We start from the raw sequence: 23,808 nt of genomic DNA on the forward strand, positions 1-23,808 counted from the left end.
CCGTATTTGCGCAGCGGTCTTACAAGCGCACTTTTTTGGGAAAAAATTACACTTTTTAAAATTAAAAAAATAAGACCACAGTAAAGTTATCCCCATTTTTTTTAATATTATGAAAGATAATGTTACGCCGAGTAAATTGATACCCAACATGTCACGCTTCAAAATTGCGTCCGCTCGTGGAATGCCGACAAACTTTTACCCTTTAAAATCTTCATAGGCGACGTTTAAAAAAAATCTACAGGTTGCATGTTTTGAGTTACAGAGGAGGTCTAGGGCTAGAATTATTGCTCTCGCTCTAACGATCTCGGCGATACCTCACATGTGTGGTTTGAACACCGTTTACATATGCGGGCGCTGCTCACGTATGTGTTCGCGCAAGCTCGTCGGGACGGGGTGCGTTTTCTGGCGCCTAACTTTTTTAGCTGGCTCCTAGATTCCAAGCAAATTTGTCAAACCCTGGGTTAATGTATATTATGGTCTGCTCCAGCCCTGAAGAAGTGGTCTCCGAGTCCCTGAAGCATGGGGGCCACTTAGTTGGCTTGCCTTCATCTTTACATTAAATTAAAATATCAGATTTTGACCCCCCCCCCATCCCTGATGATATATTCTCTGGCGTTTCATACAACCAACATACAGAAGAACTCTTATCATGGACGGTCCCCCTCCAGGTTTACAACCCAAATTTATATGAACAGCGCACACATTTTTCAAACTTTCAAGGAAACCTAAAACATTCCCAATCCAGTACTACCCCACCCACAACAAAAAGGACAGCAAGAAAAACCTGACGGAGGTTCAAACCCCTCCCCACTCTAACCAAAACAAATGTTCTGTGCGGAGTTGGGCTTTTAAAACCTCCATCCTATATTTCAAAGGAACCCTAAAATTTGTTATTTTTTGGTTCATGCTTAGAAAATGCGGTAAAATCTTCAGACTGGTCATGTTGATGCCCTGCAATGGAAAGTACACTGCCAGTCCTTTATTGGGGGGGGGGGGGGGGTCTACCAATATGCGCCCCTCTTCTCAGCCACAATCTGGATGAAGTGGGCGTGGTTGGCGTACAGACTGTGGTTCTGGCTGATATCCGCCCACTGCACTTTTCCGGCATCATCGCCCGCCTCCAAGGCCAGCTGGTCCAATAGGTGGCCTGTCGGGCAAGAAGAACAAGGAGGTCAGCGGAAAGAAGCGACTCGAGGGAAGAAGACGTGAGTTGGGTATATCAGTATCCCCACCTGTGTCGTCGTGGTAATTAACCGCTTGTGTCTCCATCCAGGCGTTGTCAGTGTTCCGAGGGTCATCCACATACCCCTTGTAGACCTAAATAAATCACATAACGGAAAAAATAAAGTACAAGAAATATCAGATATAATATAGAACACGTCCCAGGAAGGAACAACCAACTGCCAGTCTGTCAGCATCGTACCGACCAAGTGAAATGAGACTTAACCACTTCAATACCGGGCATTCCCCCCCTTTGTGCCCAGGCCAACTTTCAGCACTGTCGCACTTTGAATGACAATTGTGCAGTCATGCGACGTTGTACCCAAATAAAATTTTGATCATCCCCCCCCCCAAATTGAGCTTTCTTTTGTTGTTATTTTATCACCTCTGCGGTTTTTATTTTTTGGGAAGAAGGGAGAAAGAGAAGAAGGAGGAGGGAGAAAGAAAGAGAAGAAGGAGGAGGGAGAAGGAGGAAGAAGAAAGAGAAGGAGGAAGAAGAAAGAGAAGGAGGAGGGAGAAAGAGAGAAAGAGAAGGGAGAAAGAAAGAAAGAGAAGGAGGAGGGAGAAAGAAAGAGAAGGAGGAGGGAGAAAGAAAGAAAGAGAAGGAGGGAGAAAGAGAGAAAGAGAAGGGAGAAAGAAAGAAAGAGAAGGAGGAGGGAGAAAGAGAGAAAGAGAAGGGAGAAAGAAAGAAAGAGAAGGAGGAGGGAGAAGAAAGAGAAGAAGGAGGAGGGAGAAGAAAGAGAAGAAGGAGGAGGGAGAAGAAAGAGAAGAAGGAGGAGGGAGAAGAAAGAGAAGAAGGAGGAGGGAGAAGAAAGAGAAGAAGGAGGAGGGAGAAGAAAGAGAAGAAGGAGGAGGGAGAAGAAAGAGAAGAAGGAGGAGGGAGAAGAAGGAGAAGAAGGAGGAGGGAGAAGAAGGAGAAGAAGGAGGAGGGAGAAGAAGGAGGAGGGAGAAGAAGGAGGAGGGAGAAGAAGGAGGAGGGAGAAGAAAGAGAAGAAGGAGGAGGGAGAAGAAAGAGAAGAAGGAGGAGGGAGAAGAAAGAGAAGAAGGAGGAGGGAGAAGAAAGAGAAGAAGGAGGAGGGAGAAGAAAGAGAAGAAGGAGGAGGGAGAAGAAAGAGAAGAAGGAGGAGGGAGAAGAAGGAGGAGGGAGAAGAAGGAGGAGGGAGAAGAAAGAGAAGAAGGAGGAGGGAGAAGAAGGAGGAGGGAGAAGAAAGAGAAGAAGGAGGAGGGAGAAGAAAGAGAAGAAGGAGGAGGGAGAAGAAAGAGAAGAAGGAGGAGGGAGAAGAAAGAGAAGAAGGAGGAGGGAGAAGAAAGAGAAGAAGGAGGAGGGAGAAGAAAGAGAAGAAGGAGGAGGGAGAAGAAAGAGAAGAAGGAGGAGGGAGAAGAAAGAGAAGGAGGAGGGAGAAGAAAGAGAAGGAGGAGGGAGAAGAAAGAGAAGGAGGAGGGAGAAGAAAGAGAAGAAGGAGGAGGGAGAAGAAAGAGAAGGAGGAGGGAGAAGAAAGAGAAGGAGGAGGGAGAAGAAAGAGAAGGAGGAGGAAAGAGAAGGAGGAGGGAGAAAGAGAAGGAGGAGGGAGAAAGAGAAGGAGGAGGGAGAAAGAGAAGGAGGAGGGAGAAAGAGAAGGAGGAGGGAGAAAGAGAAGGAGGAGGGAGAAAGAGAAGGAGGAGGGAGAAAGAGAAGGAGGAGGGAGAAAGAGAAGGAGGAAGAAGAAAGAGAAGGAGGAAGAAGAAAGAGGACACAATGTTTGTAGAAGTTGCAATCAGCAAGAAACTGAAACTAGGTGAGAGGCTCGCTACTGTAGGCGAGTCAGGTGTGACCCGACCCGGTGTTGGCACAACCCGCCCCTCTCCTTGTTTGATCTGAGGGCGTGACGTACCGGTAAATGATCCTGTGAGAATAGACTCTGAATCCTGTCCTGCGTGTCGCCCTCTTCTCCCGTCCTCTCCAGAGAGTTCAGAGCCTCCTCGCAGAACTCCCTGCGCAGCGTCGCCGTGATCACCTCTCCGGGATCCACCATTCCCTGCAAAGGGGAGAAAAACAACATCATCAAAGATGTCCTCATAGTGAACTGGGAGAAAAAAAACATTACTACTGCCCACCGAAACCAAACCAGTTCCCTGCCGCTGCTCAGGTTTTACCTTCCCTGGTTCCTCCTTCCCCCCAGTCATTAACCACCTAAGACCCGGACCTTTAGGCAGGTAAAGGACCTGGCCAGTGTTTTGTGATTCGGCACTGCGCCACTTTAACTGACAATTGCACGGTCGTGCGGCGTGTCTCCCAAACAAAATTGGCGTCCTTTTTTCCCCACAAATAGAGCTTTCTTTTGGTGGTATTTGATCAGCTCTGAGTTTTTTTATTTTTTGCGTTATAAACAAAAATAGAGCGACAATTTTGAAAACAATTCAATACTTTTTACTTTTTTCTATAATAAATATCCCCCAAAAATATATAAAACATTTTTTTCCTCAGTTTAGGCCGATACGTATTCTTCTACCTATTTTTGGTAAAAAAAAAAAAAAAAAAAAAAAAAAAAAAAAATCGCAATAAGCGTTTATCCGTTGGTTTGCGCAAAATTTATAGCGTTTACAAAATAGGGGATAGTTTTATTGCATTTTTATCAATTATTTTTTTTTTACTACTATTGGCCGGCGATCAGCGTTTTTTTTCGTGACTGCGACATTATGGCGGACACATCGGACAACTTTGACACATTTTTGGGACCATTCTCATTTTCACAGCAAAAAATGCATTTAAATTGCATTGTTTATTGTGAAAATGACAGTTGCAGTTTGGGAGTTAACCACAGGGGGCGCTGTAGGAGTTAGGGTTCACCTAGTGTGTGTTTACAACTGTAGGGGGGGTGTGGCTGTAGGTCTGACGTCATCGATTGTGTCTCCCTATAAAGGGGATCACTCGATCGATGCGCCGCCACAGTGAAGCACGGGGAAGCCGTGTTTACATACGTCTCTCCCCGTTCTTCAGCTCCGGGGAGCGATCGCGAGGGGGCGGCTAGAAACGAATAGCCGCGCCGTCGTCCCGGATCGCTCCTGAAGCCAGGGGAACCGCCGCATGTACGGGGGGGGGGGGGGGGGGGGTCCCGATCGGACCCCCGACCCACGTCTAGGCAGGGACGTACAGGTACGCCAATGTACCTGTCCATGCCATTCTGCCAACGTAAATGTACATGCGGCGGTCCGGAAGTGGTTAAAAGTCAGCAGCTACAGTATTTGTAGCTGCTGACTTAAAAAAAAAATAATAATTATAATAATTTCGGCAGGCCTCCGCTTTAAAGTCCTGTGAGTGGCTGATAAGCGAGTACTCACTCCGGGTATAGCCCACTGGCCACAATCCTTCCTCTGAATGGCTACAAACTGTAAGATGGCTTTCCCCGTCTCCGGGTCTGTCACTTTCTCTCCTGAAGTGTTTCTCTTCCACCTGTAGGGGGAGACAAATCATTACTGATATTTGTACCACGGAGGAAAAAAAATAAAACGAATAAAAAAAAAAAAAAAAAAAAAATAATTCATCCTAAGTGTTCATCAGGCAAACAATTAAAATACACCTACAGTGCCTCGAAAAAGTTATTCATACCCCTTAGAAATTTTCCAAATTTTGTCAGGTTACAACCAAAAACAAATGTATTTTATTGGGATTTTATGTGAGAGACACAACACAAAGTGGCACATAATTGTGAAGTGGAAGGAAAATGATAAATGGTTTTCAATTTTTTTTACAAATAAATATGTGAAAAGTGTGGGGGGTACATTTGTATGGCGCCCCCTGGAGTCAATACTTTGTAAAACCCCCTTTCTCTACAAGTGTTTTTGGGGGTGTCTCTACCAGCTTTGAACATCTAGAGAGGGACATTTCTGCCCATTCTTCTTCTTTGTAAAATATCTCAAGCTCTGTCAGATTGGATGGAGAGCGTCTGTGATCAGCAATTTTCAAGTCTTACCACAAATTCTCAGTGTGATTTAGGTCTGGACTGTGACTGGGCCATTCTAACACATGAATATGCTTTGATCTTCACCATTCCATTGTAGCTCTGGCTGTATGTTTGGGGTCGTTGTCCTGCTGGAAGGTGAACCTCCCCCCAGTCTCAAGTGTTTTGCAGACTCTAACAGGTTTTCCTCTAAGATTGCTCTGTATTTGTCTCCATCCATCTTCCCATCACATCTGACCAGCTTCCCTGTCCCTGCTGAAGAAAAGGCATCCCCCACATGATGCTGCCACCGCCATGTTTCACAGTGGGGATGGTGTGTTCAGGGTGATGTGCAGTGTTAGTTTTCCCCACACGTAGCGTTTTGCTTTTAGGCCAAAAAGTAAAATTTTTGACTCATCTGAGCAGAGCACCTTCTTCCACATGTTTGCTGTGTCCCCTCCCCCACATGGCTTCTCACAAACAGGACTTCTTATGTCTTTCTTTCTCCAATGTCTTTCTTCTTGTCACTCTTCCATAAAGGGCAGATTTGTGGAGAGACCACTAATAGTTGTCCTGTGGACAGATTCTCCCCCCTGAGCTGTGGATCTCTGCAGCTCCTCCAGAGTTACCATGGGCCTCTTGGCTGCTTCTCTGATGAATGCTCTCCTTGCCCGGCCCGGTCAGTTTAGGTGGACGGCCGTGTCTTGGTAGGTTTGCAGTTGCGCCATACTCTTTCCATTTTTGGATGATGGATTGAACAGAAGCTCCGTGAGATCTCCAAAACTTGGGAGATTTTTTCTAACCCAACCCTGCTTTATACTTCTCCACGACTTTATCCCTGACCTGTCTGGTGTGTTCCTTGGCCTTCATGATGCCGTTTGTTCACTAAGATTCCCTAACAAACCTCAGAGGGCTTCACAGAACAGCTGTATTTATAACGAGATAAAATTACACACAGGTGGACTCTATTTACTAATTAGGTGACTCCTGAAGGCAATTGGTTCCACTAGATTTTAGTTAGGGGTATCAGAGTAAAAGGGGGCTGAATACAAAAAGGTACCCCACACACTTTTCACATATTTATTTGTAAAATATTTTGAAAACCATTTATCATTTTCCAACCGCCATTCTATTCTCTAGGGTGTTAGATTTTTTTTTTTTTACGAATATATATATATATCTCTCCATCTGTATGTAATATATAGGGGTTCTAAGTAATTTTCTAGCAAAAAAATAAACTGTTTTTAACTTGTAATCACCAAATCTCAGAAAGAGGTTTGGTCCTTAAGTGGTTAATCTGTATGTAACATAGGGAGGAAATCCTTACCGTGTGATGATGGGGTCGGCTGCATGGTTGGGTCCCCACCTTCCTAGTAACCCTCTTCCTGTCACCCCCGTCCTTCCACTGGGGTTCCTGGCAAGAACACATTGTGACAGATGTCAGAGGTGAATCACAACTTCACAACAGCAAGATGTGTTCTGTGCACTTACTTGGGCTTCCCGTCCTCTACCAGGTACACCCCCTCAAAGCTGGTCCTCTGCACATGGTCGTCCAGAGTGTTGTACTTCGGGTGAAAGCCTTCATCGCTGCAAGACACAATGACCGGAGTTCACATACATGCAGCTCACCAAGAATCAAAAGGGAGCAGTGTGCAGGAACACAGGGCAGAAAGGTGAAGGGATTGGTGCCCAACCTGCCCCTCGCCTGCAGTCGCTGCCCCGCGTCTGCAGCCGCTGGCCCTCGCCCGCCCCGCGTCTGCAGCCGCTGGCCCTCGCCCGCACCGCGTCTGCAGCCGCTGGCCCTCGCCCGCACCGCGTCTGCAGTCTCCTGCGGCTTGTAAAAGCAATCCAGCAGCTAGTTACCCACTAGGATTGCTTTTACAAGAGAGCCAACAGCCGGCTCTTAAAAAAAAAAAAAAAAATTACCAGGATGATGCCTGTACAGGTACCTCACTGCTCAGAAAGTGGCTAATCAAAAAAAAAAAAAAGATGCCCAATATGCAACATAATCTAGCCACACCGCCATTTTGCTACATGTGCTGCAGGTCCCCTCAAAGCATTACTTTGCCCAGGAGCCCATAAAGCGATTAAGAAAGCACATTAAAGCGGAGGTCTTTTTTAAAAAGTCGGCAGCTACAAATACTGCAGCTGATGACTTTTAAAATAAGGGAGACTTACCTGTCCTGCGTGCCCGCGATGTCGGCACCCGAAGCAGAGCTATCGCTCGGCTCTCGGGTGAGGCCGTTGCCATTTTCGATAAGGGAAGCAGGAAATGAAGCCTTGCGGCTTCACTTCCTGGTTCCGTACTGCGCATGCGCGACTTCACAATGCCACTGGTCCCTGCTGTCTTCTGGGACCTGTGTATCTCCCAGAAGACAGCGGGGGGGGGGGGGGCGCCGGATGTGGTGTTGACTCCTGCAGACAATGCGGGGGTCTATGCCCAGAAGTGGGTGCAGATACCTGTCTTAGAAAGGTATCTGCACCCCCCCCCCCCTGAAAGGTGCCAAATGTGACATCGGGGGGGGGGGGGGGGGGGGGGTGCCGAATTCCGGACAGCGAAGGTTCCATTTTTGTGTGGACCTCCGCTTTAAGGAAGTCTCACACTGGATGACTGCTCAGATCTAGAAGAAATACACAAAGTAGGAGGTTCAACCTAAAAAACAACAGTAACTGAAGTTTTCTTTAAAAGTTTAAAACAAAGCTGCCCAGGGCGGGGCTTTAAATATACAAAGCGTTAGATCCAGATTAACGACAAAAAACAGAAGAGGAAAAACCGGCCAGGTAAAATAACAGAGGAGCCTCTCTCACCTGTGTGGCGGGTCTGCCCAGACCGGTCGGGCGAGCACGGGGCGAGCCGTGTACTCTACAGGCTGGTACTCCGGCCAATCCACCGACCAGCTGACCTGTTCGGGGGGTACCGGCGACCTCTCCACCTGAGAGCCAGGATACGGAGAGGTGAGCGCCTTTACGTGACCCGTCATGGCAGGCTGCCGGCTGCGGTTACTGTACCAGTATGCAAACACGAAGCTGTAGAGAGAACAATAGACCGGACATTAGATTGGTCACCTCGCCCCATAGAGCTATTCCTAAATTATAAAGACAAACGACAATCACCTGACAGCAATCAATCACTGGAAAGCTTCCACCAGGACAACAATCTAAGATTGGCTACTATGGGGCAAAACTGACTGAAGTAGTCTGGGAGCAGTTGCTTAGCGCCATCACCTGGGGACAGACTCTCTGGAGGGGGAGGGGGGACTCTGCTGTATCCAAGAGACACAATCTGGTAACCACTCAATTAGTTTAAGAATTACTCCTGCTGTGCCCAATATGAGGTGTTCCCACCATCCCTGTGCTAACTTCCTGGGTCTGTACCCCGCTGTGCCCATTATGAGGGTTTCCCACCATCCCTGTGCTGAGTTCCCGGGTCTGTACACCTGCTGTGCCCATTATGAGGGGTTCTCACCATCCCTGTGCTGAATTCCCGGGTCTGTACACCTGCTGTGCCCATTATGAGGGGTTCCCACCATCCCTGTGCTGAGTTCCTGGGTCTGTACACCCGCTGTGCCCATTATGAGGGGTTCCCACCATCCCTGTGCTGAGTTCCCGGGTCTGTACACCCGCTGTGCCCATTATGAGGGTTTCCCACCATCCCTGTGCTGAGTTCCCAGGTCTGTACACCTGCTGTGCCCATTATGAGGGGTTCCCACCATCCCTGTGCTGAGTTCCGGGGTCTGTACACCTGCTGTGCCCATTATGAGGGGTTCCCACCATCCCTGTGCTAACTTCCCAGGTCTGTACACCTGCTGTGCCCATTATGAGGGGTTCCCACCATCCATGTGCCGAGTTCCTGGGTCTGTACAACTGCTGTGCCCATTATGAGGGGTTCCCACCATCCCTGTGCTAACTTCCCAGGTCTGTACACCTGCTGTGCCCATTATGAGGGGTTCCCACCATCCATGTGCCGAGTTCCTGGGTCTGTACAACTGCTGTGCCCATTATGAGAGGTTCCCACCATCCCTGTGCTTAGTTCCCGGGTCTGTACACCTGCTGTGGCCATTATGAGGGGTTCCCACCATCCCTGTGCCGAGTTCCCGGGTCTGTACACCTGCTGTGCCCATTATGAGGGGTTCCCACCATCCCTGTGCTGAGTCCCCAGGTCTGTACACCTGCTGTGCTCACAATGAAGAGCTCCCACCATCCCTACTTGAACGAGGGAAAATCAGAGTTCCAAGGTAGGCAAGAACAAAGACATGCATGGCCGATCCAAGGCAGGTGCGCGGGGTGCAGTGCACCCAGGCGCCAAAGAGGTGGGGGGCGCTGTAGGGCCAGAGTGCTTCCCCCTCATCCTCCTCTCCTTGTCGGTGTCCAGAGGGCACTCTCTCCGCCGGTCACCGACATGGAACTATGGCAGGGAGATCTTACAGCCCACCGGAACCCACCTATCACTAAACTGTCACTTGTGTAACCAAAATGTGAATCATATGGATTGGATCTGCACCTTCCAAAAGCAGCTAGAGCAGCTGTGATGGAAACCGTGGTAAGAAGACGAGGCACGTTGAGCCACACCATCACTGGAAAGCTTCCAACAGGACAACAATCGAAGATTGGCTACTATGGGGGGAAAACTGTTTGGGAGCAGTTGCTTAGCGCCATCACCCGGGGACGGACTCTCTGGAGGGGAAGGGGCGACTCTGCTGTATCCAAGAGACACACAATTTGGTAACCACTCAATTAGTTTGAGAATTACTCCTGTTGTGTTATAAGGGGTTCCCACCATCACTGTGCTGAGTTCCCGGGTCTGTACACCTGCTGTGCCCATTATGAGGGAGTTTCCACCATCCCTGTGCCGAGTTCCTGGGTCTGTACACCTGCTGTGTCTATTATGAGGGGTTCCCTCCATCCCTGCGCTGAGTTCCTGGGTCTGTACACCTGCTGTGCCCATTATGAGGGGTTCCCACCACCCCTGTGCTGAGTCCCCAGGTCTGTACACCCACTGTGCTCATTATGAAGAGCTCCCACCATGCCTGCTTGAATAAGGGAAGATCAGAATTCCAAGATCGGCAAGAACAAAGGCATGCAGGGCCGAACCTAGGCGGGTGCGCGGGGTGCAGTGCACCCAGGCGCCACAGAGGTGGGGGGGCGCTGAAGGGCCAGACTGCTTCCCACCCTCCTCCTCCCCTTGTCGGTGTCCAGAGGCCACTCTCTCCGTCAGTCACCGACATTGAACTATGGCAGGGAGATCTTGCATTTGGAATCCCCAAGATTCGGCCCGCCAGAACCCACCTATCACTAAACTGTCACTTGTGTAACCAAAATGTGAATCATATGGATTGTATTTGCACCTTCCAAAAGCAGCTAGAGCAGCTGTGATGGAAACCGTGGTAAGAAGACGAGGCACGTTGAGCCACACCATCCACGCGACTCCGATCCACCAATCACAGTAGCGTCAGTCTTCCTAGCTGTGGAGGTGGAGGATATGAAAGACACAAATCAAACAGAAAAAATAAAAAAACATCCAAACGACTTGCTTCCTATAGAACAAATGAAAAGAGAGGCACAGACTACAGTACAACAAAATGGCAGCCATCCCCAATGGGGCTCTTCAAATGGTCAGCCCAATCAGAAGTGAGATTTTAGTTAAAGTTGGGAACCCGAAGGGGCGGAGTCACCCTCTGGCTTTCTATAGATTTTTGGGAACTCTGAGATATCGTACCATTAGCTGCTGACGTTTGGGTGTTGAGAGTTTTGGATGTTCATTACTGCATTCCCTGTAACATTGGATAACGGGCAGAGAGAGCAGGTGTACAGAGCCGGGAACTCAGCACAGGGATGGTGGGAACCCCCTCATAATGGGCACAGCAGGTGTACAGAGCCAGGAACTCAGCACAGGGATGGTGGGAACCTCTCATAATGGGCACAGCAGGTGTACAGACCTGGAAACTCAGCACAGGGATGGTGGGAACCTCTCATAATGGGCACAGCAGGTGTACAGACCCGGGAACTCAGCACAGGGATGGTGGGAACTCCTCATAATGGGCACAGCAGGTGTACAGACCTGGGAACTCAGCACAGGGATGGTGGGAACCTCTCATAATGGGCACAGCAGGTGTACAGACCTGGGAACTCAGCACAGGGATGGTGGGAACCTCTCATAATGGGCACAGCAGGTGTACAGACCCGGGAACTCAGCACAGGGATGGTGGGAACCCCTCATAATGGGCACAGCGGGTGTACAGACCTGGGAACTCAGCACAGGGATGGTGGGAACTCCTCATAATGGGCACAGCAGGTGTACAGACCTGGGAACTCAGCACAGGGATGGTGGGAACCCCTCATAATGGGCACAGCGGGTGTACAGACCTGGGAACTCGGCACAGGGATGGTGGGACCCCCTCATAATGGGCACAGCAGGTGTACAGACCCAGGAACTCAGCACAGGGATGGTGAGAACCCCTCATAATGGGCACAGCGGGTGTACAGGCCTGGGAACTCAGCACAGGGATGGTGGGAACCCCTCATAATGGGCACAGCAGGTGTACAGACCCGGGAACTCAGCACAGGGATGGTGGGAACCCCTCATAATGGGCACAGCAGGTGTACAGACCCGGGAAGTCAGCACAGGGATGGTGGGAACTCCTCATAATGAGCACAGCGGGTGTACAGACCTGGAAACTCAGCACAGGGATGGTGGGAACCCTTCAAAATGGGCACAGCAGGTGTACAGACGCGGGATCTCAGCACAGGGATGGTGGGAACCCCTCATAATGGGCACAGCAGGTGTACAGACCCGGGAACTCCGCACAGGGATGGTGGGAACCCCTCATAATGGGCACAGCAGGTGTACAGACCCGGGAACTCCGCACAGGGATGGTGGGAACTTGGGAGGTTGTATAGATGAAAAAACTGTCTGACCACCATTGTCAGGGCTGTACACATAACGTGGCAAAAATTTTACCCGGTTGCGTACTGCCGCTAAATATAACCTATTCCAGTGAAAAGGACATTACTACAGCGGCTAGCAATGCATTACCGGGGGATGGGCAGCAGAATGACACATAGGACATCAGGGAAAGCCCCGCTGTCAATCAAGTAGCAACGGGCTGCCGGGGAGGGCAAGGCGGCAAAGCTTGAGGACAAACCGCGCAATACGTGTGGGACAGCACTGTCAATCAAGTAGAACTGGGATGGTGAGGGGAAGTGACGTGGAGAGTATCTTCACAAATCTCCTGAAATAAACAAAAAACGAGAAACAGAAATAATAGGACTGAACAGAACTTGGTGATAAAAGTGAAGCTGAACTGAAAAACGTTCCGAGAAAACAAAACCAGACTGTTCTCCATAAACAGAAAGAGAAAGTACTTTCTGCTGATCACACAGCCGGGTGGAGTTCTGATGCTGGAATACAGGCCGGGCCCAGAACTCCTCTCATCTACATGGAGGGGACACACAACCGGGTAGAGTTCCGGTACTGGAATACAGGCCGGACCTAGAACTCCTCATCTACATGGAGGGGACACACAGCCGGGTAGAGTTCCGGTATTGGAAGACAGGCCGGACCTGGAACTCCTCTCATCTACATGGAGAGGACACACAGCCGGGTGGATTTCCGGTACTGGAATACAGGCCGGGCCCGGAACTCCTCATCTACATGGAGGGGACACACAGCCGGGTGGAGTTCTGATGCTGGAATACAGGCCGGGCCCGGAACTCCTCATCTACATGGAGAGGACACACAGCCGGGTGGAGTTCCGGTACTGGAATACAGGCCGGGCCCGGAACTCCTCATCTACATGGAGAGGAACACACAGCCGGGTGGAGTTCCAGTATTGGAATACAGGCCGGGCCCAGAACTCCTCATCTACATGGAGAGGACACACAGCCGGGTGGAGTTCCGGTACTGGAATACAGGCCGGGCCTGGAACTCCTCATCTACATGGAGAGGACACACAACCGGGTGGAGTTCCGGTACTGTAATACAGGCCGGGCCTGGAACTCCTCATCTACATGGAGGGGACACACAGCCGGGTGGAGTTCCGGTACTGGAATACAGGCCGGGCCCGGAGCTCCTCATCTACATGGAGAGGACACACAGCCGGGTGGAGTTCCGGTACTGGAATACAGGCCGGGCCCGGAACTCCTCATCTACATGGAGAGGACACACAGTCGGGTGGAGTTCCGGTACTGGAATACAGGCCGGGCCCGGAACTCCTCTCATCTACATGGAGGGGACACACAGCCGGGTGGAGTCCCGGTACTGGAATACAGGGCGGGCCCAGAACTCCTCATCTACATGGAGAGGACACACAGTCGGGTGGAGTTCCGGTACTGGAATACAGGCCGGACCTGGAACTCCTCATCTACATGGGGAGGACATTTGTTTTGAATGTGTTGCCTTAGCCCAATGCATACTAACACCCAACATAAAGTATATTGATCCCCACATGTGGAGATCTCCATCCATAACTGGAAGGATTTCTGATGCCGTTCTCCGATAACCCCGGACACATGACAACCGCATGGTTATCACTGCAACTGAGCCAGACACGGTCTGTGAGTCTGTCATTGTAGATCTCCATGGAGAGTACATGAGAAGGACGGATCTCACCATCAATATTTCATGTTTCCTGCACTTAAAGCTGATGTGGTAAACGGCCAGAAGAAGACACGGCTGGGGAGTGAACAGATGGACGGGAAGATGGATCCTGGGTGTGTTTTCACCCCGACATCATACAATCCAGTTCATAACACAAATGGTAACTCACAGCTAGGTAACCCATAGCAACCAGCAAAGGATGACAGGGCAGAGCAAGGTAACCCATAGCAACCAGCAAGCATAACAGGGCAGAGCAAGGTAACCCATAGCAACCAGCAAAGGATGCCAGGGCAGAGCAAGGTAACCCATAGCAACCAGCAAAGGATGCCAGGGCAGAGCAAGGCAACCCATAGCAACCAGCAAGCCCACTGCAACAGATCCTCAGAGGAGGGTCCCTGGCTCTTATCAGGTGACACTCCCGCTCCTATCTGCCCCCAGGGTAGTTTAGTACCTGCCCAGCATGACATCTACCCCTCTGGAAGTGTACCAGCCTATACAAACCCCTTTATAGGTCCTTGGGCCCCGTTACAGTAGTATTATGTATTAAGTTTTTTTCACATTTGTGGGACTAGCAGCAGTCCCTCCCCCAAAATCAAAACAATACATTTGCTTGTTCAATGTGGGGGGAGGGGGACAGGGGACTATGCCAGGACAGGAGGGGGACGGGGGACTATGCCAGGACAGGAGGGGGACAGGGGACTATGCCAGGACAGGAGGGGGACAGGGGACTATGCCAGGACAGGAGGGGGACAGGGGACTATGTCAGGACAGGAGGAGGACGGACAGGGGACTATGCCAGGACAGGAGGGGGACTGGGGACTATGTCAGGACAGGAGGGGGACTGGGGACTATGTCAGGACAGGAGGGGGACTGGGGACTATGTCAGGACAGGAGGGGGACTATGTCAGGACAGGAGGGGGACTGGGGACTATGCCAGGACAGGAGGGGGACTGGGGACTATGCCAGGACAGGAGGGGGACAGGGGACTATGCCAGGACAGGAGGGGGACAGGGGACTGTCAGGACAGGAGGGGGACAGGGGACTATGCCAGGACAGGGGACTATGCCAGGACAGGAGGGGGACAGGGGACTGTCAGGACAGGAGGGGGACAGGGGACTATGTCAGGACAGGGGACTATGTCCGGACAGGAGACTATGTCAGGACAGGAGGAGGACGGACAGGGGAATATGCCAGGCCAGGAAGTATGGGGCTGTGTATACAATACCACCTGTGTGAGTATGTGGATACTGTAATGCAATGCATTTGGTCTTTCTGCTATTGAACCACAAGTCCCAGCATGCCCTGCTTCAGCCCCTCTAAACCAATCACACTGCAGCCCCTTTTCTAGGACCTGTATTTCCACTGACAACTGCCAGCACCTGCTGAGTTTTCTCCCCTGGGACCTCATTGGCTGGCACACCTGCCAGTCATACACGGCGCGGTCTTGCATTGGCAGGGCGCTAGGCGGAGGGAGGGAAGAAAGGTGGCACGCGGCCCGCTCTTACCTGCTAGGCGCCCAAGTAGCTCTATGATTGGCCGGGCGTCCGTGGCACGAGGAGCGGAGTCCGCACCGTCCGAGCGAAGTAGAGAACAGCCCGGCGACACTTCTCAGGTGACAGTTCGGCGGCATACTGCGCTTGCGCAGCCCTGCCCCGCCCGGCGTTGCTAGGGAAGGGGGGAGTGTGGGCGGGCACTGTACGCTTCTCCTATTGCGGAAAGTCTGTATTGCTCTGTGTACTGCGCATGCGCTTAATTCAGTCTTCGTTGTACCGAAGGGATCTACCCTGTTGGGACGCAAAGAGTGGCTAAAACACAACCAGACTAATTCTGACATTTCCCATATACATTTTAGTATCTGCATTTTATTTTTTATTAGAAAACAACTTAGAACCCCCCAAATATTATATATATATTTATGTATATTTTCTCACAGCAGGGGTCCTGGAGAATAAAATGGCAGTTGTTGCAATTTTTTTTTTTTTTTTTTTTATGCCTCACAATATTTACACATTCATTAATCAAACGTAAATTTTCAGGAAAAAAATAGACTTCAATGAATTTTAGGGAACACAATACAATACCCATTTTTTGGGGGTAAAATATAAAACATGATGTTGTATTCAGTAAATACAATTTACAGGTCACAATTTCTTGTCGCAATTGCGACCTGGCGCCCGGATATTGTCGAACCCCTGGTGTAAACACACACATCCCTGTTCTGTCAGGGGAGAGGAGAGACAGATCGTCTGTTCCTAGTGATTAGAAACAGCAATATGTCTCCTCCCACAGTAAGAAACACTAACGAGGGAACACACATTTAACCCCTTGATCGTCCCCTAGTGGTTAACCCCTTCCCTGCCAGTGACATTTACACAGTAATCAGTGCATTTTTATAGCTCTGATCGCTGTATAAATATCAGTGGTCCCAAAAAAGTGTCAAAGGTGTCCGATCCATCCGCCGCAATGTCGCAGTCCCGCCATTACTAGTAAAAAAAATAATAATAAAAATGCCATAAATCTTTCCCATAGTTTGAAGACGCTATAACCTTTGGGGCGAACCAATCAATATACGCTTATTATATGGGGGAAGGCCTAAGGACCCAGAGTGTTTCCAGACACTTCAGACAATGCCACAATAGGGACCCCAGATGTTTAAAGTTCTGGGGCATTGAGAGGGTAGAAAGACACTGGAGGGGTGGCAACTATTTCCTTCACATCAGCCAAAGAGAATCTTTCTGGATAGTGGAGGCGAAAGTTTCAACAGCTGAAGGGTTAAATGTTGATTTTGATCTTAATTGTTTAATTTCAGATAAATAACTGTATGTTTTTTTCATGAGTTTTTTAATGTATGTTTTTAAATGTTATCATTATTTTATTTTTATGGTAGGATTTTTTATGTTTTTTTGGATGGCATCGGGTGAGTCCGTTTTTTAAACAAGGGGGTAGATTCAGGTACAGCTGCGCGCTCCTTACGGAGGCGCAGTGTACCCTTTTTACCCTGCGCCTACGCAAATTATTCGCGCTACGCTTCATTCATGAAGCAGTAGCCACGTAATTTGCCTGGGCGCTCTTCAAAAAATGCCCTGCGTAAGGGCGCCTAATGTAAATGATCCCGTAGGGGGCGGGAATCATTTAAATTAGGTGCGTTACCGCGCCCAGCGTAGAGCGCATGCTCCGTCGGGAAACTTTCCCGACGTGCATTGCGGCAAATGACGTCGCAAGGACATCATTTGCTTCAAAGTGAACGTGAATGGCGTCCAGCGCCATTCACGATTCACTTATGCAAACTACGTAAATTTCAAACCTCGCAACGCGGGAACGACGGGTATCCTTAGCATTGGCTGCCCCTGCTTTTAGCATGTGCAGCCTTATGCGAAACCCGACGTACGCAAACGACGTAAACTGCGTACGCAGGGCTCGCGTAACGTTGTGAATCGGCGTTAGTATGCAATTTGCATACTATACGCTGACCACAACGGGAACGCCACCTAGCGGCCATCGCAAGAATGCAACCTAAGATATGAGGGCATAAGAGCCTTATGCCACGCATATCTTAGGCTGCAGTCGGCGTAACAAGCTCTCTGAATCAGGAGCATTCGTTACGCCGGGGCAAGTAAGCAATTGCGCTGCGTAACTATGGTTACGCAGGCGCAATTGCTTTTTGAATCTGGGCCAAGGAAAATAGTTTTTTAAACATTTTCTATGATGATTTGCTGACCAGCCAGTAGGGGGCAGTTGCTCCGTTTCCTCTGGAGTGTTTCAGGCATGTATTGCCTGCAGTGAACGTTTATTATTTCCTTCAACAGGTTTTTTAACACACTTGCTTACTGGGCACTTAAACCCCCCTCCTGTTCAGCTTTCAGCACTGACACACTTTGAATGATAATTGCGCGGTCATACAACGCTCTACCCAAATGAAATTTATTTTGGTGGCATTTGATCACCTCTGCGGTTTTTATTATTTGTTAAAAAAAATAAAAAAGACAGAATAATAATAAAAAAAATATATTATTTTTATATTTTGTTATAACATTTTGCAAACAGGTCATTTTTCTTTTTCATTGATGTACGTTGATGAGGCTGCACTGATGGGCACTGATAGCCTGCACTGATGGGCACCGTTGGGCTGCACTGATGGGCTGCACTGATGGGCACCGATGGGCTGCATTGATGGGCACTGATGGGCACCGATAAGGTGGCAAAGGTGGGCATTGAAAGGCGGCACTGGTGAGCACTGATAGGTGGCACTGGTGGGCACTGAGAGGTAACACTGAGGGGTGGCACTGATGGGTGGCACTGAAGGGCATTGATAGGTGGCACTGGTGGGCACTGAGAGGTGACACTGAGAGATGGCACTGATGGGTGGCACTGAAGGGCATTGATAGGTGGCACTGGTGGGCACTGAGAAGTGGCAGTAATAGGTGGCAGTGATGGGCACTGATAGATGGCAGTGATGGGCACTGATGGGTGGCAGTGATGGGCACTGATCAGCACTGGTAGGTTACACTGATAGGCAGCACTGCTAGGTGGCACTGATGGGCACCACTGGTGGGCATTGATAGGTGGCACTCATGGGCATTGATAGGTGGCACTTGTGGGCATTGATAGGTGGCACTTGTGGGCATTGATAGGAGGCACTTGTGAGCATTGATAGGTGGCAATGGTGGGCACTGTGGGCACTGGCAGGCGGTATTTGTGGGCACAGATGAGGCAGATTTTGCCTCATTCCTCTTCGGGACCGATGTCTCTAAAACAAGTTCCAGTAATTGGCTTTTTTTGACAGCGTGAGGAGAAAAAAAAAACGATTACCAGGCTTTGTTTACATCACATGATCAGCTGTCATTGGCTGACAGATGATCACGTGGTAAAGGGGCAGTGACTCTGTGATCACAGCGTGCCTTGCGCGCGCCCTGCTGGGGGCACGCGGGGCGCGTCCAAAGGGGAGGACGTCTATTGACGGCCTCCTGGAAATTCAGGTCCGCGCTGTAGCCGTCATTCGGCTATAGCGCGGACAGCAAGTGGTTAGAACAAGGAAAATCGTTTTTTAAACTATTAAATACATTTTCTATGATGGTTTGCTGATCAGCCAGTAGGGGGCAGTTGCTGCCTTCCCGCTGAAGTGTTTCAGGCATGTATTGCCTGCGGTGAACATTTCTCATTTTCTTCAACAGGTTTAGTTTTTAATTTGATGTCTGTCTGATGCGTCAGCAACGATCGGCTGTCAATCTAGTACTTTTTAATGTAGTTGTTGACGGTTGGTATGACAACGGTGCTCTTTAAATCAGACGCTGGCTGACGTCGTGGCCCCGCCCCGCTGAGGAGCCTTTTTTTTTTATCTTCTGAGACTTGTAGGAGACTGTAGACTGTAGTAGACTGTATGCTATTACATATTATTTTGTGATTTTATTGTTTATTGCGCTACACTAAAAAAAAATTACCAAAAATATGTAGAAGAATATATATCGGCTTAAACTGATGAAGAAATTAGTTTTTTAAAAACATTTTTTGGGGATATTTATTATAGCAAAAAGTAAAAAAATATTGTTTTTTTTAAAAAAAGAATTCTCACTTTTTATTGTTTGAAGTGCAAAAAATAAAAACCGCAGAGGTGATCAAACACAGCTCCATCCATCCCCTTGATCCCATCCCAGCTCTATCCACCGCCCCGATCCCATCCCGGCTCAATCCATCCCATCCCGGCTCCATCCTTCCCCCTGATCTCATCCCGGTGCCATCTATCCCCCGATCTCATCCCAGCTCCATCCTTCGCCTTGATCCCATCCCGGCTCCATCCATCCCCCGATCTCATCCCAGCTCCATCCTTCGCCTTGATCCCATCCCGGCTCCATCCATCCCCCGATCTCATCCCAGCTCCATCCTTCGCCTTGATCCCATCCCGGCTCCATCCATCCCCCGATCTCATCCCAGCTCCATCCTTCGCCTTGATCCCATCCCGGCTCCATCCATCCCCGATCTCATCCCAGCTCCATCCTTCGCCTTGATCCCATCCCGGCTCCATCCATCCCCGATCTCATCCCAGCTCCATCCTTCGCCTTGATCCCATCCCGGCTCCATCCATCCCCCGATCTCATCCCAGCTCCATCCTTCGCAATGATCCCATCCCGGCTCCATCCATCCCCCAATCCCATCCTGGCTCCATCCATCCCCAATCCCATCCTGACTCCATCCATCCCCAATCCCATCCTGACTCCATCCATCCACCGATTCCATCCCAGCCCCATCCTTCCCCTTGATTCCATAGATTGATATTTATTTTGGAAAAATTTACATAAAATATCTCATGTTGAAAATACAACACATTGCATCAATGATACTATTGATATTGCACAATTAACTGTTAACCATAAAGTGGAAGCCCCCATCTACTTGCTGTTCCCTTTGTTATTGATTGTGACGAGGAATACAGCAGAGGGGGTGTGACGAACCCCCGTTCTCAAACAGGACTATGTCCGCCATCAATGCTTCCTCTTTCCAGAACCAGCACCATCCAAAACTCTGTAGCCCCCCCCCAGTCACCAGCCATACTTCAGTGTAGGATAAAAACCAGCAGGCTACTTTATTCAAGCACACGTTACACAGATATCCCACTTCCAGACACCTCCCCCCACCCTTGCAAACAGGGCGGGTTAAACTGTCCAATGATCATAGACACACAGGTCAGGTGGGTTCAAACTTTTTATCAGTAAACAGTCTTATCAGCAGGGGGGGCTGCTGGAGGAATCCCCCTCCCTCTTTCCTCACAGCCAACACACTTACACATCCCATAATATTTGAGGCAGACAGCCACAATAGAACAATAGAATACAGTCACACCCCAAACAATCACAGCAAATAGTACACAACAAAATGAGACAATATACAATATATATATATATATATATATATATATATATATATATATATATATATATATATATATATAAATAGAGAGAGAGAAAGTCCAAAGGGTGAGGTGCACGTCAGTCACACCTTCCCATCGGCTTCGATATAGAGAAAATTCAATGGGATTGCTGCAAAGTTATATATATATATATATATATATATATATATATATATATATATATATATATATATATATACATATATAGAACATTGAGTCTGACTAGCACAGATCATAGTGAGGTTCTCATTCACCCTGTGCCCCTATTAGAGACACAGGGTGATTTACACATGAGAGGGGTCGGGGAAGTTGGACACAGAGGGCTGGATTCACGTAGATCCGCACATTTTTTACGGCGGCGTAGCGTATCGTATTTACGCTACGCCGCCTTAAGTCAGAGAGGCAGGTGCTGTATTCACAAAGCACTTGCCTCCTAACTTACGGCGGCGTAGCGTAAATGGGGCCGGCGTAAGCGCGCGTAATTCAAATGAGGATGAGGGGGGCGTGTTTTATGTAAATGATTGGTGACCCGACGTGATTGACGTTTTTTACGAACGGCGCATGCGCCGTCCATGTACATATCCCAGTGTGCATTGCTCCAAAGTACGCCGCAAGGACGTATTGGTTTCGACGTGAACGTAAATTACGTCCAGCCCCATTCACGGACGACTTACGGAAACTACGTAAAATTTTCAAATTTCGACGCGGGAGCAACGGCCATACTTAACATTGGCTACGCCACCTAGGGGGCAGCTTTATCTTTACGCGGCGTACCTCTTACGGAAACGGCGTATCTTTACTGCGACGGGCAAGCGTACGTTCGTGAATCGGCGTATCTAGTCATTTACATATTCTACGCCAAAATCAATGGAAACGCCACCTAGCGGCCGGCGGAAAAAAAGCACCCTAAGATACGACGGCGCAGGCCATCGTATCTTAGCTAGGTTTAAGTGTATCTCAGTTTGAGCGTACACTTAAACTTACGACGGGCTTAGATTCCGAGTTACGTCGGCGTATCTACTGATACGCCGGCGTAACTCTTTGTGAATCAAGCCCAGAGTTTCCAGAGCTCTCCAAGGTAAGCTGAGTTGCACAAACCCCCCACCCAAAGTGACTCCTGTCACAGGAGTTAATTCTTTTTTAATCGCCTACAAAATCCCATATTTTTGAGGCTTATTCCATATATTGTCAAGGGATGGTGACAATTTACATGTGTGGCCCTGTGAATCACCCAATTCCATATACACAACCCTTTACCCACAGTTGATCCAGAGGAAGGCAAAAAAAAAAAAATATCCAATGTCAATCACCGTCGCAATGCTTTACAAAATTCAATGCAAAAATGTATTAAATGCACTTTTTTACAACGTACATTCTTGTAAAAGGTAAGATCATGCCTTTAATGTGTTTGCTATTCTAGTAGAAAAAAACCAAAGACTCGTGGGAAATTCCGCGAACTCTCTGCAGAATGCGGAACAACAAGGCTTGGGGTATTTCTAGCAGCAGAGGAGCCTCTCAGTTCAGTTGCTCGTAGCTCTCTTCCACGATGGCATGTGCTGATCTTCAAGGCCGGCCGAGGTGCGGCTTCAATACCGTCTCTGTGAGAGGCAGCGCAGATACACCTCAGAGTCCTGTGGAATGGACCAAAGAAAGTCCAGTCTTCTGCACCTACTGTATCAACTCTAAGGTACCTGCCGCGAAGACCTGCGGGACGTGCGAGGCTTCGCTTTGCCAGCAGCACCTAGCGAGACACAGCGGATCCCACACCCATGACTTATTCGAACCCACGGCTTCCCTAGACACCAGAAAATGCTCCATACACATGAGGCCTCTGACCCACTACTGCTCCAAGGACTCCACCATTCTCTGCCATAGCTGCTTGGTGGTCGGAGAACACAGGGGGCACGAGGTGGAGTCTCTCCAGGAAGCTTCTGAGAAAAAGAAGGAAAAACTGGGAAATGCTCTGCATAAACGTCGTTTGAGGAAAGAGAGAACTCAAAACAGAATTAAAAGTTTGCAGGAGAAGATTATCGACACCAACAAAAAAGGATACACTATAACCAGTCGCATATCGTCCTTTTTTACCGACCTCAGGGGACAACTCGAAGCTCAGGAGAGACAGATGGTCCAGGAGGTCTTAAGTCAGCGGCAGATGGTTATAGACTCCATTCACGAGCAGATCCAAAACCTGGAAAAAAAATCGAAGGACCTTTCCGAACAGATATTGTACACGGAGGAGCTGTGCCAAATGACCGATCCATTGGCAGTCATGCAACAGCAGAAGTTTGGGACCTCTAACACGTCCCTGGTTGAGGAGGCCCTAAGAAGAATGAGTGATCAACCAAGTACCAAAGAACTGGACGATGTGTTCATCTCCATGACTCTGCACAATAATCTGATTAAAATTCTAAATAAAGCAAGGCAAAAGTTTCGCATCCCGGAGGCCTCTAATATGGTGCTCAACGCGGACACGGCTGGGGATTTCGTCTACATTTTGGGAGACGGGAAAACTGCCTGCAAGTCAAAGCTGAACCAGCTTCGTCCCGAGATCCCAGAAAAGTTTTACTGCCCTCAGGCACTCAGTAGCCAGAGGTTTTCTGCCGGCCAACACGCCTGGGAGGTCGAGGCTGGCGGCAGCGGGGACTGGATGGTAGGGGTGGCCTATCCCAGCATAGAAAGGAAAGGACACCTCTCCTACCTCGGGATCAATAACAAATCCTGGTGCTTAGGAAAATGGAACAATAAATATTCCGTCAAGCATAATGTCGGAGAAACACTTGTAGATGCTGAACCGACCTGTGACAGATTTGTTATATATCTGGACTACGATGCCGGGCAGTTGTCCTTCTATCAGCTTAGCAATCCCATCAATCATTTGCACACCTTTACAGCAATTTTCACGGAGCCCCTCCATGCCGCCTTCACTGTAGAAGATGATGCCTGGGTGAGAATCCGGAGCTAGAGAAGATAACCAGTGATGAACCTGCTGGTCCCTCAGACTAAATGTTGGGACATAAAAGACTGATTTGTCCCATCGATTAATGTCATTTAGACTTTCTCAACCATTTTAACACAGAGGGACCCTTGAAATAACTTCCTGGACTCAATAAACCCATGCTAATATTGACTTTGTCTACAACTTTCGGTACATTAGCATGATGGTCAGTGGGAAG

At 49.0% G+C, this 23,808-nt stretch overlaps 2 protein-coding genes across 5 annotated transcripts; one reads left to right on the forward strand and one right to left on the reverse strand.

The window, feature by feature from the left end:
- Positions 1-583: 583 nt before the first annotated feature.
- On the reverse strand, positions 584-15,400 carry NUDT9 (nudix hydrolase 9). 4 transcript variants are annotated; one of them, XM_040356157.1, is made up of 10 exons: positions 15,240-15,326; positions 10,552-10,600; positions 9,640-9,707; positions 7,947-8,165; positions 6,630-6,725; positions 6,466-6,552; positions 4,540-4,651; positions 3,093-3,236; positions 1,233-1,317; positions 584-1,147 (listed from the first exon to the last, which is right to left on the reverse strand). In XM_040356157.1, the coding sequence occupies exons 2-10, from the start codon at positions 10,552-10,554 to the stop codon at positions 1,002-1,004; spliced, it is 960 nt and encodes a 319-aa protein (XP_040212091.1). In that variant the 5' UTR covers positions 10,555-10,600; positions 15,240-15,326; the 3' UTR covers positions 584-1,001. The 4 variants fall into 4 exon arrangements, with proteins under 4 accessions (XP_040212091.1, XP_040212092.1, XP_040212090.1 ...); XM_040356158.1 differs by lacking the exon at positions 9,640-9,707 and having other exon boundaries at positions 10,484-10,600; XM_040356156.1 differs by lacking the exons at positions 9,640-9,707; positions 10,552-10,600 and having other exon boundaries at positions 15,240-15,400.
- A 6,781-nt stretch (positions 15,401-22,181) lies between these two features.
- On the forward strand, positions 22,182-23,597 carry LOC120944340 (tripartite motif-containing protein 14-like). Its single transcript, XM_040358391.1, has one exon. It carries the CDS (start codon positions 22,182-22,184, stop codon positions 23,595-23,597), a length of 1,416 nt encoding a protein of 471 aa, XP_040214325.1.
- The last annotated feature ends 211 nt before the right edge of the window (positions 23,598-23,808 follow it).

The sequence above is a fragment of the Rana temporaria genome, chromosome 6 (assembly GCF_905171775.1).
Source record: "Rana temporaria chromosome 6, aRanTem1.1, whole genome shotgun sequence".
Lineage (NCBI taxonomy): Eukaryota > Metazoa > Chordata > Amphibia > Anura > Ranidae > Rana > Rana temporaria.

Bases quoted from the DNA above. Each gene is read 5' to 3' on its own strand.
- NUDT9 (XM_040356156.1), bottom strand. From the start codon at position 15,364: ATGCCGCCGAACTGTCACCTGAGAAGTGTCGCCGGGCTGTTCTCTACT. The intron at 6,726-7,946 runs GTGAGAGAGGCT...TGTGTCTTGCAG, and splicing joins TGGGCAGACCCGCCACACAG to CGATGAAGGCTTTCACCCGA. The intron at 1,148-1,232 runs GTGGGGATACTG...CTTGCCCGACAG, and splicing joins TAATTACCACGACGACACAG to GCCACCTATTGGACCAGCTG.
- LOC120944340 (XM_040358391.1), top strand. From the start codon at position 22,182: ATGGCATGTGCTGATCTTCAAGGCCGGCCGAGGTGCGGCTTCAATACC.